Genomic DNA, 15,919 nt, shown 5'->3' with positions numbered 1-15,919 from the left:
AGCACATTAGCCACGTTTAAAACATCTCACTCTGCTCACTCTGGTCCACGTAGCACGTGAGATCCAGCCATATTTGCAACCAGCACTTCTAAATACAGGAAGGTTTACTTGGAATGTGCTAAGTGATGCATCTTGGGGGGGTGACCTTAATTATTTAAAAAATATTATTATTTATATTTGATTGTTGAGTTAGCGAATTGATTTCCTTTATTGTACTACTGTTCAGTTAAGGTGAAATATTGAAAATAAGCTCGATAGGTTATTGTTTTTTGTTTCTCCTCTGTTTCAAAGTTGGTCTGATCAGCCTGCACCAAAGTTCCCCTTTGCTCTCTGTTTGGTAAGATTTTGGTCAGTTTGAGCAGTTAGTCTGTTACATAATTACCCTGTGTTGTCAACAACTTGAATTTAGTCTTTATCTGACCTCTTTTTAAAATCCCCTGTTATTTTACTGATATATATATATATATATAAACAAAATTTGTACTTGATTGAGTTATTAAAGCTTTTCAGATAAAGATGATTTTTTCACTATTTCTTATCATTTGATCAGGTGTTTAATGAAAATACAAACATGGACAGTGATACAATGTTCATATTTTTTATAATTTTCATACCACTAGTGTTTAAAATCAAGTAATCAAGATGTTTTTTAACCTTTAATTAGAGCCTTAACAAAAATATATATATATACTTTAGCTGCCAGTACTGACATTTTTTTCCATTTCACAGGCTCAAAAGCACAATTGATGAGAACCATTGACCAACAGACATTTTTGCAACAATGGGTTGCCTGTTTCTTTGGTATTTCATGACAAATTGGCGAGATAAGAGCTCAAGAGATGGTTCCAAGTGTTAAATATTAAAGTGGTTGCTGGTAAATGGACCACAGAGGTGTGGATGCATGTGTGAATGCAGTGGGAGGGGAAAAAAGATCTATTTGATGTTTTTGAATTTTTTAAAAAAAGAAATAATGCTGTGTTAAGCTCAACAAAAACCCAAAAATACAACTAAAGTTGATGACAACCTCATGAGTTGTGGATTTATAAAAAGAAAACAGTCCACTCTTCAATCACATCTTGACTTACTGACGTGACTCTATTCAAAGTTTCCATTGCACAGCCCAAACATCTGAGCTTAATACCACACACAGACTCAACGTGCATTTCTTTAACGTTTCATCATGTTAGCAAAGTTATAGTATCGCATTAATGGTTAATTTAATTTATACTTTTTAATTTGTAAATTGAAATTCTGCCAAGACAAATATCAAAGTTTATAATTGGAGCCTGTGTTTGTGTTTTGTATTGTGAACAACAGCATTATCAAGAGCTTTCAACGGGGGTGTGTGTGATATTTTCCCTTCATTAGTTATCAGAATTAATTCATTTCAAATATTTGCTTATTGGGACATTAGTCTACGCCAGATAATAAGGAATACAATTAAAAAATAGAAAAATGAATAATATTTTCAGATTCATTATCCTTTACATCTTTATAAGGCCAAAGTTGAGTATTACTGTCTTCTTATGTGTTTCCAAGTTTATTTTCTTACTTTTTAACACACTGTTTCTGATTAATATCCTTTCATCATTTCACCTTATGACCCCCAAAATCCTTTTGCAATCAGTTTAAGTGTTTTATTGATGCCTCTGAATCGTCCTTTGTGCTTGTTTTGTATTGTGTTAATTATTAATTATAAATTTGATGGTGTTGATAATTTTCAGTATATTTCATTTAAAACCTACTGTGCTTCTTACCGTGCTTCATTGTATGAACTAAATAACCTTATCATACAACCTCAGTGTGTTCAATAGTGTTACTGTGATGCTCTAAATGATGTAATTACATGTGTGTATGGGTATATTTCTTTTATTCTAGGACAATATGACTTGTCAGATCACAAAAGTAGGTGAAATACTCTGATATTATGACAGTGGCGTGAGTGTGACCCAGTTTCTAGAGACTGTATTACTTACGCACAGCTGCCTGTCTCTGCCTCTCCACACTGTGCCTGCCTGTCTGCCATTCACCAGCAGGGCCACATACATGCATGCTCACAGTTTTCTGTGGCAGCAACATATGCGGCCCATTATTTCAAGGCACAGGAAGTGGAAGAGGCAAAACACACAGTCCGTAAGGAGTTTTAATTGTGTACATTAGTCTTTGCCTGTGTCGTGACCTATTCCGAGCTGTCACGGATCATATTTGCATGTACAGGACATTTTAGAGTGAGATAATGCAGGCAAAGCAGATAGGGTGAGTTTGGCTGCACTGCTGTCATGCTCCTGCTCAGGCCAGCAGACACACAGATGGAGTGATTAAAATCAAAAGAAACAGCAACAAAAATATTGAAATAATTGTGTGTTTGGTTTTATTTTGGTGAAGCATTGTCTCACAGTGCAAATGTGAGAGAACTGTAACAATTGTTTCTGTGAATTGATTTGCCTGAGGTACTTTTTTTTTTTTTTTAGCCAGCATTATATTTTTTTAGTCTGTTTTTGTACAGTGCCCACTCTGAAAAAACAACAGGAGTAGAGTTCACAGAAACAGGATAAAGGAAACTTTTCCTTTTGACGTCAATCTAACCTTGTGATTAGGTCTTGTGAGTTCTCACCCTCAGATAAAGGACCAATTTGAGGTGTTATTATATTTGGGTGATATAATTGGTGATAATTAAAGTGTTAAAGTGATGGTAGATTAAGGTTAAAAACACACTGTAAGCTGGTCTTGTGCCTTGACTAGAAGACAAACTGCACTGCCACAGATGTAAAGGTTTTCTCTAGTTAGTTTTTAAACTAACTAAATGTTAAATCAGCTTATTTACATTTCTTTTGTCTGGTTATGAGAAACATGGTAAAGTGGGGAGTCACCGCTTTTATTAACTTAACATAATCATCTTAGGTTCTTGGCATATCCCTGAGAGCTGTCCATAATAAGCTTAACATATTCATGACTGTGTGCAGATTAAACTTTTAGAGATGGCTCTTAGTATTCAGGGGAGCCCTAAGAATCAGATGAGGAATATATCAAACTACTTAGTTGTTTATGCAGGATTTTATGGAAACACACAGGCAGTCACATGACTGGTGAAACATTCACCTTTTAGTCCATGTCTGCAGCCATCCACTAAACTGACCTATTTAACACAATGTAAACTCGAGCCTCCAGTGCTCATGCTGACGTAACACTTTCATATGAAGGTAATTAGGATTCCCAGGCATGACTCACTGCTGTTAGTCACTAAAAATCAGAGCCTGATGTTCCATGTCTATTTCCAAAACCTTCATTCAGATTATGAATGAATGACTTCATCTGTCTTTAAGGTGTTTTCACCTGTTAAAGCACTTTCAAAGAAAGTAAAGGAGATTTTTCTCTACATTGACCATTTAGCCAAAATACAATATGTTTAATGGAAAAACTGCTTTCAAAAGCACTCAGATGTTCCACTAGAAAGCTCTAGTATTTAAAAGCTCAAGAAATACAGTGTGCCATTATAGCCACATCACGGGGAGTGTGAGTCAGCCACAGCAGTTATTGTGTTGTATTAGCATCGTTTTTGGGGTGGAAAAAAGTTTAAACAATGTGTTGCATAACTTTTCAGTTTGTAATTGAACCTCTGATATTAAGATAGAAATCTTACTTTAGAGCTTGTATTTATGCTATGCACTGTGAATTACTGCATCTAAAATCACATTAAATTCTGTACCAGTATTGTGGCGTTTTCATCTATTGAGACAAAGCACGTAATATCAAGATCAACAACCAAGATCTAAACAGTTACAACTAAAGCTTGTTTCCATGCAATTATTTCTGCCGTCATTGTGTAAGTGCTGTGTTTTCCTCCACCCTTGTTTCTCTCAAGGCTCAAAACTGCCAGATCAATATGTGAGTTCTGCCTGAAGCTGGGAATTAACCCATGGGAAGGAGTTGAGTTTTCCACATTTAAAAAGCCTTTTGGAATTTCCAGTGATTTAAGCACGTTGAGACTTTTTGGAGTTATATTAATCCAAGTGGTTCATGTTTCAAGATATTTAGACAGTGGCCCTGTATGAGAGTTGGATTACTTCCTTTCAATCCTCAATGTAAAGCGGATTGCAGGACAACATGTTGCTTGCCTGTGATGTCTTTTATATATTTCTTATCAACAAATGCTACGTAAAGACTATGTGCTTTACAAAAATGTTCCTTGGGTCTTGTATCTGACCAAAGTATCAGCTGGATGCAGTGCACCCAGTACAGCAGCCCATTTCTCTACAGAGAGCAACTTCAAAGGTCAAAACAGTGACTGGGCTGCATTTGAGTTAGAAATACTCACCTTCACTCCAGTCAGTGTCCGTTCTCATATAACCCTTCTGGTTGCTATGGTTACAGACCATACCTCATCTCCTCCTCCTCCTTCTCAGATCTCTCTTCCTGTGAGAGATATTGGGTTTACAGGGGGACTCTGTATGCGAAGCTTCTATTTTACATACAGAGACCTGTTACCTAGAGACAGAGGAGGCGATTCAAGTGCATCCTGGACAAAATCTCTCAGTGCCATGTTGTGTCATGTAACCGTTTCCAATCACTGCAGCTGCATGAGAAAGTTTACCAGACAGAAAACATGATGGGGAGTCTCCATTGCTTGAGTCTTGAGTCATTACTTCCTGGAGGGTATACAATGAAAGTGAGAGAGAAAGCAAGCAGACTGGAGTTATTAAGAACAGCCTGTTTCAGTGTTCAATTACCTCAGTAATTACCACATTTTAAAAACCCACAACTGTTGACTGTGACCGTCTCAGGCACGGGCAGTGCAGTCCTGACAAATCTGCAAAGGGGATTTGCATAATCAAAAGATCTGGACTCATAACAAGCTAAATAATACAAATAACTATCCAGAGCTGATTTGCTTAGTTTAGGAGAGACACATCTCTGAGTGCATGTGCGTCTAAGCCCATTTAAAGAACAGATTTCCTGATGTATGCAGATTGCAGGTGTGCATACATGTGAGAGACCAAAAGCACTGTAAGGGTCCTGATTATCCTCTCAACTGGATTGTGTTAATCTACTAATCGAGAACCATTTACATAACTGCTTTAGTGCAACTGCAGTTAAGCAATTACTGCCCTCATTTCCATCTTTTCCCACAGTGTGCTATCTACTCTTGAACTTTCTACACTTGAACTTTAATCTCACTCTTTCCCCCCCGAGTCCCAATGTCTTTAAACTCCTTTAATTGTCTGCACTCCTTCCTTCCTTTTTTTTTTACTAAGTGCCCTTCCTCCGAGCATAGTCTGAACTGAATGTTTTCCTTTTCTTGTCTGTTACTGAGACTCTTGCAGATCTTATAGTCTGATCTCAATCAACACATTATTTTTCACAGAATGAAACCTGCAAGATGTTTATTCCATTCCATTCATATATTTAGTGGCATGCTGTCACACTTTTTAAAAAATCTATTATGTTACCTTGTAAATAGCTTCAACTTGTCTGCACTCTATGTGTGGATCTTAATCTGTGGAGTCTGGATAAAATGATTACACATGCTTGTGGGAGAAAGACTCTAAAGTAAACCTGATTGCTTAATTGTTTGGCGCAACACCTTACACTGGTATTTCTTAAATTTGACTTACAGTAAATTACACTTTTACAAATTTTACAAAAATTACAATATTTTGTAAATTTCCACAATCAATTTGACAGTCCTAGCTTTGCATCTTTCCCTCATTACAGCATCATTCTTTATCATATCTTTATCATATCATAATAGTGATACATAATAAACAAAGGATTTCATCTTTGCTATATGGAGAAAGAGCAGGGGAAGGATTATGTTTCTACTTAGAATAAAAGTATTTAAATAAATACTAAAGAAAAGCACATTTCTTTTCTAATAATTTTTCAACAAAACAAATCCACTTCAATTATCAAAACCCATACATTTAATTATGACTATAGCTAAGTTTAGTTTAGTTTTGTGTTGCCATCTGTTGGTATAAAATCAATATTGCGTTTTTGCGAGCATAAAAAATATACATCGATAAACGACTCATAAAAACAAATAGGAGAATTTAAAGGAACCTCGAGCTCCAAAATAGTAACTCGTTGTTAGACGTAGTCCGTTGAACTCATTTTTTTCTGTCCTCATGCTAAATGAATTCTAACAAATGTTCTCGATATATTAGTCGTTCGACAGTTGATTTCTCTTGACTTTAGGGTTATTTGAACTTCCTGCCACTGCAGCCAATCAAATCCTAATCAATAAAAAACAAGCTTTCGGCGCTTTCCAATCACATTGCGCAGAATGAAAAGTGGGCGTGGACGTGGAGTGGAGCAGCTGACAGACTTTCCGGCGCGTCGTGTGTGCTTGGAGTTTGACCACAAAAAACAGAGGACGTGCGGATTTCAGGGGGGGGTGGAAGAATGAGTTGGGACTCTAAATAGTGAACAAACGGAGAAGCAATTTAATCTGGAGGGTTTAATTAAACTGGTGTTGTCACGGGAAAGGTAAGCCGACATTAGAAGTGTTGAATGTCAGCGCTCGTTAGCGTTAGCTCCTAAAGCACCGGTTATTTCAGCTAACGCCTCCTGCCACATCCAATTGCTGCTGTCTTTTTAATATCAAATGCAGTAGCCCTATATATAGAAATGGCATTGTGTGTGTATATAGCGTTCTTTTTGCCGCTAACGTTTATTAAGAGTGCTAAATTTAGTTTGGAAGTCCCCTTTATCGGCAAAGTTATTGTCATCGGAGCCCTGTCCTGCTTATCCAAGAGGGGCACCAGGACACTTGATTTGCAGTCATTGCACTTTAAGGATGTCACCTTCTCAATATAGATACCCAGGGCTCGGTTAATAATATCTAAAATAGACTATAGACTTCGTAGCACACAGCTGAACAAAATTGTGTGTGGGATTATTTGGCCTTAATTAGTAAAAGGAAAGGAGCTTTCTAGGATAACAGAGGTAAATATTACATTTGTTTTGGAAATCTGCCTGAGTCTGAGCTACGTGGCTGAGATCTGTTGGTTTCGTCTGTAGTATGAAAGCAGCTTTTCTTTTATAGTAATCAAATGACACATTTTACATCAGTTATGCACAATATTAAAACCTATGAGAGGTTTACTGAAGACAATTGAAAGTCTTGTTATAAATTCTGAGAAGTTTTGGTAGTGGTATTCATGTGGTTGACATACCACCTTCCTAAACACTTTGGGAGATCAAGCACACCCCTCCGCACTTTAAAAAAAACACAAAAAAAACCCCAAAAAAAACCAAACACACTAAAAATCTAATTTAAAAATTCCTCATGAATATTTGGTACATACTGCATTCAGTTCATTTTTATTTATATAGCACTAATTCACAACAACAGTCATACCAAGACACGTTATATTATATTGTAAAGACACTAGAATATTGAAAGTGGGAAGAAACCACAACAATCACATGGCCCCATATGAGTAAGCACTTGGTGACAGTGGCAAAAACCAGGCTCAAGGAAGACAGCCATCGGCTGTGACTGGTTGTTTGATTGTCCCCCCAGTAAAATCTCACTCATGTGATGATGAGGGAACACAACCTTTCAAAACACCTGTTACTTTGCAACAGGTGCACTCTGTTAGCTGCTTGTCCTTGAACATGTGCTTCATACTGTATATGCATTGCTGTTTTTCACACACTGCAGCATTACTAGTATTACCACAGTAATGTTTTGTTCATAATTTTTCATAAATCACTGGGATTGTGTTTGTTCCCCAAAACATTCCTAATTGATTAAAAAATTTGATGTAATTTCAGCCATGGATCCTTCACTAACTGCCAGTTCATCCGCCTCCAAACTGGACCCTTCGTCTCCTACCACCCTGAGACCCGGACCTTCTTCTCTCAGTTCATCTGTTAACTCAACTACGACAAATTCAAGCTGGCCAAATCCTAAACTCACAATGCCAACACCTCCAGCAACACCCTCATCTTCTCCCTCTACTGCCTCCCCTCGGACTTCTCCAAATCCTCTTTACCGCTCTTCCTCCCTTTCCACACCGACAACCTCGCCTCTTCGGCAACCAATCAGGAGCCTCTCCCAGGGGGGCAGATCTCAGCTAAACGCCGCGTCTACGGGGAATCCCATGACTGGATCATCAGCTGCTGGAGGTCCTGCAACAATTCCACAGACTCCTCCCACACCAGAGCAAGGTGAGAATCAAAACTGACCTTCGACCTTCACTTTGCACTTCTTCAGGAATCAGTGCAGCCAACACTCCCAGGTTACTGTGTATGTGCAGTGCAGTGTTTCCATGACCACAGACATTTACCTCAGCATGTAAAGCAGCCTCTCCCTTTTTGCTGACCTGAAGAGAAAAGATGGTTTCACATGTGTTTTTTTTAAACTAAACAAATACGGTATGCAAGTAAGACGTCTTTTGGTTGAAGGGGAATAGCACTTTTTATCTTTTTAACCCTTTGCAGTGATTTATATATTTAGCTTACCTGCTCAGTCATTTCATAAGTAAACACTTTCCAGTTTCTTTAACTGTCTAAAATAATATAATTAAGTGTCTTAAAGTTCTGAATGTACTGAAAGTAAAACAGGGAGATGGACTGCACCACTGTGGAAGTGTTTGCACACCAGGAGAATGAGCAGCAGCTGTTTGCTGTGCTAAATAAACAGTTATTTTAGAGCTCAGGCAGATGGTTAAAGTGTACGTGGCTTTACCAGTGTAAGTTACTGGATGCTTCACATTTTCTTCTGCTTCTTGAGATCCGCAGGCACAGGCAGACCACTTTCACTCACCAGTATCACTTACAGCCCGCATGACGGAAAAGTGTTTCCACGTCTGTTTTTCCTGCTGTTAGTTTTAAACAGAACAAATATGACCGCTTACTTTACGGGAAGTGGACACATTTTCGGTGTGAGATCCTGTTCCTTTGGAGAACTGGGATTTAAGAGTAGCAGAAATCATTAGCCAAAGGAAGATGATAATTAAACCAAGAGGGCTCTGTGGTATTATCAGGTCTTGTCAAGGCCAAAGCTGTTTCTGGAAGGATGTGACTCATGCTCATGCTCTGGGATCACTGATGTCACAGATTGCCACACTGAGCTGGTGTCTTGTTTCTATTTTTGTTTGTTGGGAACATCTGCAGAGTATTTAAAAATGTAGAGTAATAAGGAGTAGTTGCTCCTTTGAAAAACCCGAAGAAAACCTAATATATTAAATAGCTGGGTTTTTTTGGGTTTTTTTTTTTTTTTAAGTGGGCATAATATCAAGCTCCATATGTTTATTCTTGGACTTTTCTTGGTTAGCTCTGCGTGAATTAGAGTTCAAAGTAATTCATATTTTTCTTATACAACGTCGTTCATCCACTGCCTGAACCAAATTATTTTATCTCTTACCTTTAAGGCCACCATCCTCTGATTGGCTGTTGCTCTCTAACAGAAGGTTTAAACAGCACCCTGTGTGGGACAGCTGTGCTCACTTTCAAAGCTGTGTCCCTGAAATGATCACATAGAGTACAGCAGGGAGGTTTTTTGTAAGACAAACTGGAAGTTGGTATGACTTCGGTTCCCTGGACAAATGGCATCTTTCTATATAATTTTGAGTTAAAAATAAATAAATAAATAAAAAAACTTTAGGAAAATGAAACCACTGAAGTGGTGTTAAAGTCACTGGCATGTTTTGCTCAGCCTTATTAACACAACTAACAGAACTTCAGCTAAATAGGTTCTTAGTTTTTCCAAGGCCAGCCCCAGTAAGCTGTACAAGCAGATATCACCCTAACTGGCCTCTGATGCACACCCAGTGCTCTGGAAGCGGGCTAGAAATACCACAGAAAACAATGATTTCAAAAAAAAAAAAAGAAAAACAAGGGTTACCTTAGTAGGTGTCCAAGGTGGAAAGATTTGAAAGAGCCCTAAAATCTACTGGATGGATTTTGAAAATGTATTTTCTGTTTCAGAGGAGCCAGAGGAGGAGGTCAGCTTTGAGGATTTGGAGGAGAGGGCAAAGTCAGGTGATGCCAAAGCACAGACTAAGGTTAGTGGCAATGATCATACTGCAGACACTGTGGACTTTAGTCGCCATATGGTGATGACAGAGCATATGAGCTAAGTAATTATACATTTTATTTTAGAGTGACATGCTGATAGGACGGACAGGTCACTAAGTCACAGTAATGCTTGTGTTGCAAGTCTAAAAGTCTGTGTGTGTCTGCACAGATGGGCCGCTACTTCCTGGCATTGGCAGAAGAAAGCGATGAAGAACTGAACAACTGCACAGCGGTCACTTGGCTGGTCCAGGCTGCTAAACAGGGCCGCAAGGATGCGGTCAGACTGCTGCAGCAGTGTTTGGCCTCCAGGAAAGGTATGGCTGCTACTCTTAGTGCACAGCTTTTAGAAGAATGGAACCAGTGTGAAACTGGAGCATGATTGAGCTAATGTTCGTCTGTGCATTCATCCTCATTTGTTCTTCAGGCATCACACTGGAAAACTTTGAGGAGGTGAAGAAGTTGTGTACAGAGACTCGTTTTGAGAGAGGAGTGAGGAAGGCAGCTCTGCTCATGTACTGGAAGTTAAACCCAGAGAGGAAGAAGTCGGTGCCCGTTTCTGAGATGCTAGAGAACGTTGAACATGTTAACACAGAGCCGGGTCCGAGAGGAATAATACTGTATTTCAAATCATTTACATTTTGAAGGCATTCATTTTTTAAATTATACTTTCTACCCTCTGCAGACACACCAGTTTCCCCTGGTCCCCTAAACAGGTCTGCTAAGAAACAGAGGAGAGTCTTGGAGACTATGGTCACCAGTGAGGGTATATGTGGTCTGAAATGTGTCTTCTAATGGGATTAAACATGCACAATTTGTCATTTCCTCAAGCCCAAAGTGTCCTACAGACCTGTCAGAGTAAAATAAAAGTAGTAATATTTCTTCTGTATTTCTTTGCAGCCAGTTCCCATGTGGGTCTTGATGACTTTGTTGAGATGACCAAGAAGTACGCCCAGGGTATTGCACCCTCACCAGTTATGGCTGCTGCAGGAGGGGATGATGATGATGACGATGATGAAATAGTAGTGAAAAATCCAGATGAACTGCCCCTGCATCAAAAGGTGGTTTGGGGGGTAGTGGTCTGCCTTTGTCATCTTCTTTTCACGCTCTGCTTGTCTTGAGTTTAGGAAATGTGTGAAAAAGTGAAAGAAATTAGAATAACTTAATCAGTTTCGGTCCTGCTCTGTTTTCATTCTTTCACTATTAGCCTTTGTGGAAGAAAATCAACCATCTAATTATATTTCTAAATCATTTTCCATTCCTTTATGTGTTAATATTCAGTTGGAAGCTGGTTTATTACACATAATAACAGCTCAAGCGAAGCTTGATCAGTCAGGATGTGAATATTCACCTGACATAAATTCACCTGAAGCACGACCAGGTGTGCAGCCAAAGCTTCACCTGTGTAGTCGTCAGTTGATATGATCCTTAATGTAACAGCCAGAAATAATTCAAATACACTCACTAAATAAACATTAAAAGTTGCAGTGCACTGAAATTTTTAACCAGTCACAAATGATAATGTTTTTTGGGACTTCAGATTTCCGGTGAACTTCTTTTTTTTGTTTGTTTGTTTTTTCGGGGAGTATTCCTGGCTTCTTTTGGACCAGATTATGAATAATAATTAATAGCTTCATCAAAAAGGGGGGGTAAAGTATCAGTTGTATAGCTAGTTTTAAGTGTTCAGGTCTAAACTAAACTGATTTTCTCAGGATCATCTCATTAACTAGATCTTCACCTTCTCTTTTTCCACCGTATTTCTAAAAAAAAATAAAAATTTCCCCAAAGAAACACATTAAATAGCCTTCAAGTCCCTGTGAGAAGTGGGTTTCATAGGTTTGTCTTATCAAGGCAGCCGTTTTAACATCACCAGAAAAAGTTTTTTAGTCATTCAATTTTTAAAAATTTTGTTTGTCTGATTCCATCTCTGCGACGTACTGATTCTGTCTTCCTTGTTTTTTTCAAAGCTGCTGAAGTTTCCTCTGTACGCCCTTCTCGAGATAAAAGAGCATCTTATCGACTGGGCGTCACGAGCGGGCATGCAGTGGCTCAGCGCCCTGATCCCCACCCACCACGTTAACGCACTTATATTCTTCTTTATCATCTCCAACCTCACAATCGAGTTCTTCATCTTCATCATCCCCCTGCTGGTTTTCTACCTCTCGTTCTTCTCCATGGTCATTTGCACACTGCGTGTATTTCAGGTTTGTCACGATGTACTAGACGTATTTATTGATTTCTGATAATATAGTACCTTTGTTTTATTAAAACAAAACATTTTTTTTCTACAGAATTCTAAAGCGTGGGAACATTTCCAGGCTCTGACAGACCTGCTTGCTCAGTTTGAACCTGGTCTCGACCTGGAGCAGGCTGAGACCAACTTTGGATGGACGCACTTGGAGCCTTATCTGTAAGTCCACATCACTCAGTTGCCAGTAGTTTAATAATGTAAAGATTAGCTTCAATTTGATCTTTTCTTCCTTTAATATTACCATAAAGAAGAATTGAACTGTTTCTGCAGGAGAACAATTACTTTTTTTTTGCTTTATCAGGTACTTCCTGCTCTCGGTGGTCTTTGTGGTTTTCTCCTTCCCTGTAGCTGATAAATCCTGGATCCCCTGCTCAGAACTGGCTGCTGTTGCTCTTTTTTTCACCATTACCGCCTTCCTCAGCCTTCATGCCTCAGCTCAGCTCTTCGCTCGTAAAGCCCTCGTCACAGAGGTCCTCTCTGGAGCATGCTCCCTCACTCAATTCTTCCCGGAGTCCCTGTGGTTCCTCCGAATGTTCGGGAAGACTTTCATCACTGTGCCTCTTGGAGATATCGTGGCATTAAACCTGGGGATGCCATGTCTGCTGTATGGACACCTTGTCTATCTCCTCTTCCGTATGGCCCAGCTGAGAGGCTTTAAGGGCACCTATCTGTGCTTGGTGCCCTACTTGGTTTGCTTCACTTGGTGCGAGCTTTGCTTGGTGTTCCTTAATAATGCCTCGGCAATAGGACTCATCCGCACATGTGTGGGCTACTTCCTCTTCCTGTTTGCCCTTCCTATACTTTCACTGGGTATGGCTGCGATGCTCATCATCCAGTTAGTGCAGTGGTTTCTCACCCTGGAGGTCACCAAGATGGTGGTCACGCTGACTGTTTGCTTTGTGCCGGTGGTGCTGAGGCTTTGGACTCGCTTCAGCCTCAACCCCATCAAGGTGTTTCGGTCTTTGTCGCGGAGCAGTGTTGTCAAGCTCATCCTGGTTTGGCTCAGTGCTGTGGTGCTCTTCTGCTGGATGTACGTCTACAGGTCTGAGGGCATGAAGGTGTACAACTCCACCCTGACGTGGCCTGAGTACAGCAACCTTTGCGGCCCTCTGGCCTGGAAGGAGTCCAACATGGCCCAAACCCAGATTCTCTGCTCTCATCTGGAAGGACATCGTGTCACATGGACGGGACGATTCAAATATGTCCGTGTGACCGACATTGAGAACGGGCCGCAGTCGGTTATCAACCTGCTGCCTGTATTTGTAGGGAACTGGATGCGGTGCCTGTACGGTGAGCCATATCCTCTGTGTGATGACTTGAAGAATGCGACCGCCGAGCCCCAGCCTCTGCCCGCCCCAGCTCCTCCTCCTGAAGATCCTCTGTGTAAACTTAAAAAACTGGCAAAGCACGAATGTCACATCAAACGGTTTGACCGATACAAGTTTGAAGTTACAATGGGCATGCCGCTCGAGAGGAAATCCAGGAACGGGACGATCATCGAGGATGAAGACGCTACTAAGGACATAGTACTGCGGGCTAGTAACGAGTTCAAGTCTGTGCTTTTACACTTAAACACTGGCAGCCTGGTGGAGTTCAGTACCATACTGGAGGGGCGTTTAGGCTCCAAATGGCCTGTGTTTGAACTGAAAGCCATTCACTGCATGTCATGCGGCGACGCCCGCCTTCCCAGCCGCAGACAGTACAAGATTGAACATGACTGGAGGCGTACGGCCCAGAATGCCCTCCAGTTCGGTTTTGACTTCTTCTTCAACCCCTTCCTGACTGCACAGCTCGGACAACACTCAGAGACGGAGACCGAAGCAGAGGTTGTGACAAAGCAGGGAGGATAGACGAGATGGTTGGGGGATAACACTGTCATCAGTGAAGAACACTAATGATTTTTACCCACTGATCTTAAAAGAATCGGACAGCAATATTTTTGAGTGTCTTACTGTAGAAAAGTAGATGGACCTTCAGATATGTGATCTATCGTGTGTGTGTGTGTGTGTGTGTGTGTGTGTGTGTGTAGCTTTTGAGCCAAAATGCGTGACTACATATAATGAAGAAACAGTTAATGCTAAAAAAACAAGAAGCACACAACAATGTGGTTTTTAAGTACTTTACTGCCAAACGCCACATGAGGAAAAACGTCATGTAAACCTCGCTGTGTTCAGCTTGTTATGAACATTTCATCCGGTTTAAGCTAATCATCTTAAGTATAGTAATGACATAATTTTGATTTGTTACTGGATGCTATGCAAACACTACATCTGCAAATCTTTCTGTATGTCGTGACTTTTTGTGGCCAAAACCATCAGTGTTGATCTTCTGCACTTGCCTTGTTGAAGTGCACATGCATCGTTGTGTAGCTACCGCTGTTGAAGGCAAGGTTGTCATATAGATATGTTTTGCCTATAATTATTTAACGTACATACAGATTTCAAGTGCCTTCTGAAGCATATTATTTGGGAGCAATTAGACTAAATTAAGTCTCTAAGAGCTCTGCTGCATCAGAGCTTTTATTTATTACAGAACAGTTAACCAGGTTTGGCTTTCTTTACCTTCATGTCTGTCTTCTCTGTATTTGTCGTCATCTCTGCTGTGCAGGGATTTAATATATTGAACATTTGCGATCCCAGAGTGATGATGTGGTTTAAGTTAGGTTGTCACTACTTTTTTCTGTACTGTGTCCTATAAATATTTTAAGAAATCAAATGTGTGTGTGTTGCAGTTTTATTAAAAAATCATTTATATTTTACTGATCTTTAGACACAAAATTCAAACAAGATCCTAGCCCTTATGTAATTTATTGGATTTTTCTTGCATTAAACACTCACTGGCCACTTTATTAATCATATCTTGCTAGTACCCTGGACCTCCCTTTTGCCTTCAGCACTGCTTTAATTTTTCATGGCACAAATTCAGCAAGATTCAGGGAACATTCCTCAGAGAGTTTGGTTCATGTTGACGTGACAGCATCATACAGATGCTGCAGATTTGCCAGCTGCACCTCCATAATGTGAATCTCCTGTTCCGCCACATCCCAAAGGTGCTAAGATGGAACTCACTGATTTTCTCACAGTGAACTCACTGTCATGCTCAACAAACCAGTTTGAGATGATTTGAACGTGGTAGTGAACATGGTGTGATATCCTGCTGGAAGAAGCCAAGAGAAGACGGGTACACGGTGAGCATAAAGGGATGGACGTGGTCAGCAACAATACTCTGTAAATAAAATGCTATTAATTTTGTAGTAAAGGGCCCAAAGTATTCCAAGAAAATATCCCCCACATCATTACACTCCCATGACCGGGCAAAAGTGTTCATGATCCATGTTTTCATCTTAATTACGCCAAATTCTGACACGACTTTCTATGTAAAACACAACTTTGTGATAGGAGCAGAACCATTTAAAATTATTATTTAACGCAAGCGCCTTTCCTGCTACAAGTTAATGTGTCCAATAAGAAGAGTTTGATTTACACTGGAACAATGAAGACGGTGAACAACACGCAAAATGATTCGATTTTCAGCAGAGACTGAAAGAAAAACTTCTGATATTTATGAAGCGTTAACACAAGTTATTTTTAAATTATGAAGAAATGTATTTTGCTCAGATTAACTGTCATTAAAGCATAAAATAGA

At 39.8% G+C, this 15,919-nt stretch overlaps 1 protein-coding gene across 1 annotated transcript; it reads left to right on the top strand.

Moving 5' to 3' along the window:
- Positions 1 to 6,290: 6,290 nt before the first annotated feature.
- On the top strand, positions 6,291 to 14,989 carry wfs1b (Wolfram syndrome 1b (wolframin)). Its single transcript, XM_005723186.1, has 10 exons — positions 6,291 to 6,486; positions 7,780 to 8,175; positions 9,937 to 10,013; positions 10,196 to 10,340; positions 10,451 to 10,624; positions 10,709 to 10,789; positions 10,924 to 11,084; positions 11,991 to 12,227; positions 12,315 to 12,433; positions 12,576 to 14,989. Exons 2-10 carry the CDS (start codon positions 7,782 to 7,784, stop codon positions 14,122 to 14,124), a joined length of 2,937 nt encoding a protein of 978 aa, XP_005723243.1. The 5' UTR covers positions 6,291 to 6,486; positions 7,780 to 7,781; the 3' UTR covers positions 14,125 to 14,989.
- Positions 14,990 to 15,919: the final 930 nt, after the last annotated feature.

The sequence above is a fragment of the Pundamilia nyererei genome, unplaced genomic scaffold (genome assembly GCF_000239375.1).
Source record: "Pundamilia nyererei isolate P.nyererei 1_Seehausen unplaced genomic scaffold, PunNye1.0 scaffold00008, whole genome shotgun sequence".
NCBI lineage: Eukaryota > Metazoa > Chordata > Actinopteri > Cichliformes > Cichlidae > Pundamilia > Pundamilia nyererei.
This window is presented reverse-complemented; position numbering and strand designations above follow the sequence as displayed.